The sequence below is a fragment of the Sphaeroforma arctica genome, assembly GCF_001186125.1.
Source record: "Sphaeroforma arctica JP610 unplaced genomic scaffold supercont1.12871, whole genome shotgun sequence".
NCBI lineage: Eukaryota > Ichthyosporea > Ichthyophonida > Sphaeroforma > Sphaeroforma arctica.
In genome coordinates, this window is record NW_014027687.1 from 1 (window position 1) to 699 (window position 699).

At 47.1% G+C, this 699-nt stretch overlaps 1 protein-coding gene across 1 annotated transcript; it reads left to right on the plus strand.

Annotated features, from left to right (window-relative positions):
* Positions 1-270: 270 nt before the first annotated feature.
* SARC_17935 (hypothetical protein) lies at positions 271-617 on the plus strand (the record flags this gene model as incomplete). The annotated part of the gene is made up of 1 exon (XM_014287980.1): positions 271-617. A coding segment is annotated over one exon (347 nt), but the record flags the coding sequence as incomplete, so codon positions are not given.
* Between the last annotated feature and the right edge of the window lie 82 nt (positions 618-699).

Genomic DNA, 699 nt, shown 5'->3' on the forward strand with positions numbered 1-699 from the left:
TACTGAGGGTACTTTTGTGTGAAATTACTGTGTATATTTTCTTTGGTCTTTGCGCTGCATGTCACCATCCTCGCGTAGAGTACGCGATTCGTTTATGTACTCCTCTCTCTTTGATGAGGTTCGTTGTCAACATTAACTACATGCACAATAATCGCAACAGCACCACACTAACTACCGATGCCCTATCCCACATTGATAGTTAAAATAGTTTTATAGGCACCCCTTAAGCTCAACAGTCTCGTTTACGTCCGAGTGTGGTGTAGTCAGTCGATGCACCAATCCTTCCTGCAAAAGCCTCTAAACTTCCTGGATGTCACTTACTTATCCGTTTCATCACTACCACTACACACAGGCGTAAACATCCACAACAACTGTAAACTGCTGGACTTAGACGTTCGTGAGCATGAGGTGGAGGTGCGTCTGGGAATGCTCAACGAAGACGGCAGCACCACACCACGAGAGCCTTTCACTGTCAGCTCAGTACTGTTCTCAGTGGGACGCACACCGTGCACAGACACACTCAACTTAGACGGTGCAGGAGTCAAGCTACTGCCCAAGGCGCAGTGGAGACCAACGGACACCTGCAGAGCGTCACAGCACCACATATCTACTCAGCGGTAGGCCGTGTGGATGAGAGGGTGTACTTATGTGTTCATGATGTATATGGGGGGCTGTATATATGCTATATATATATATATA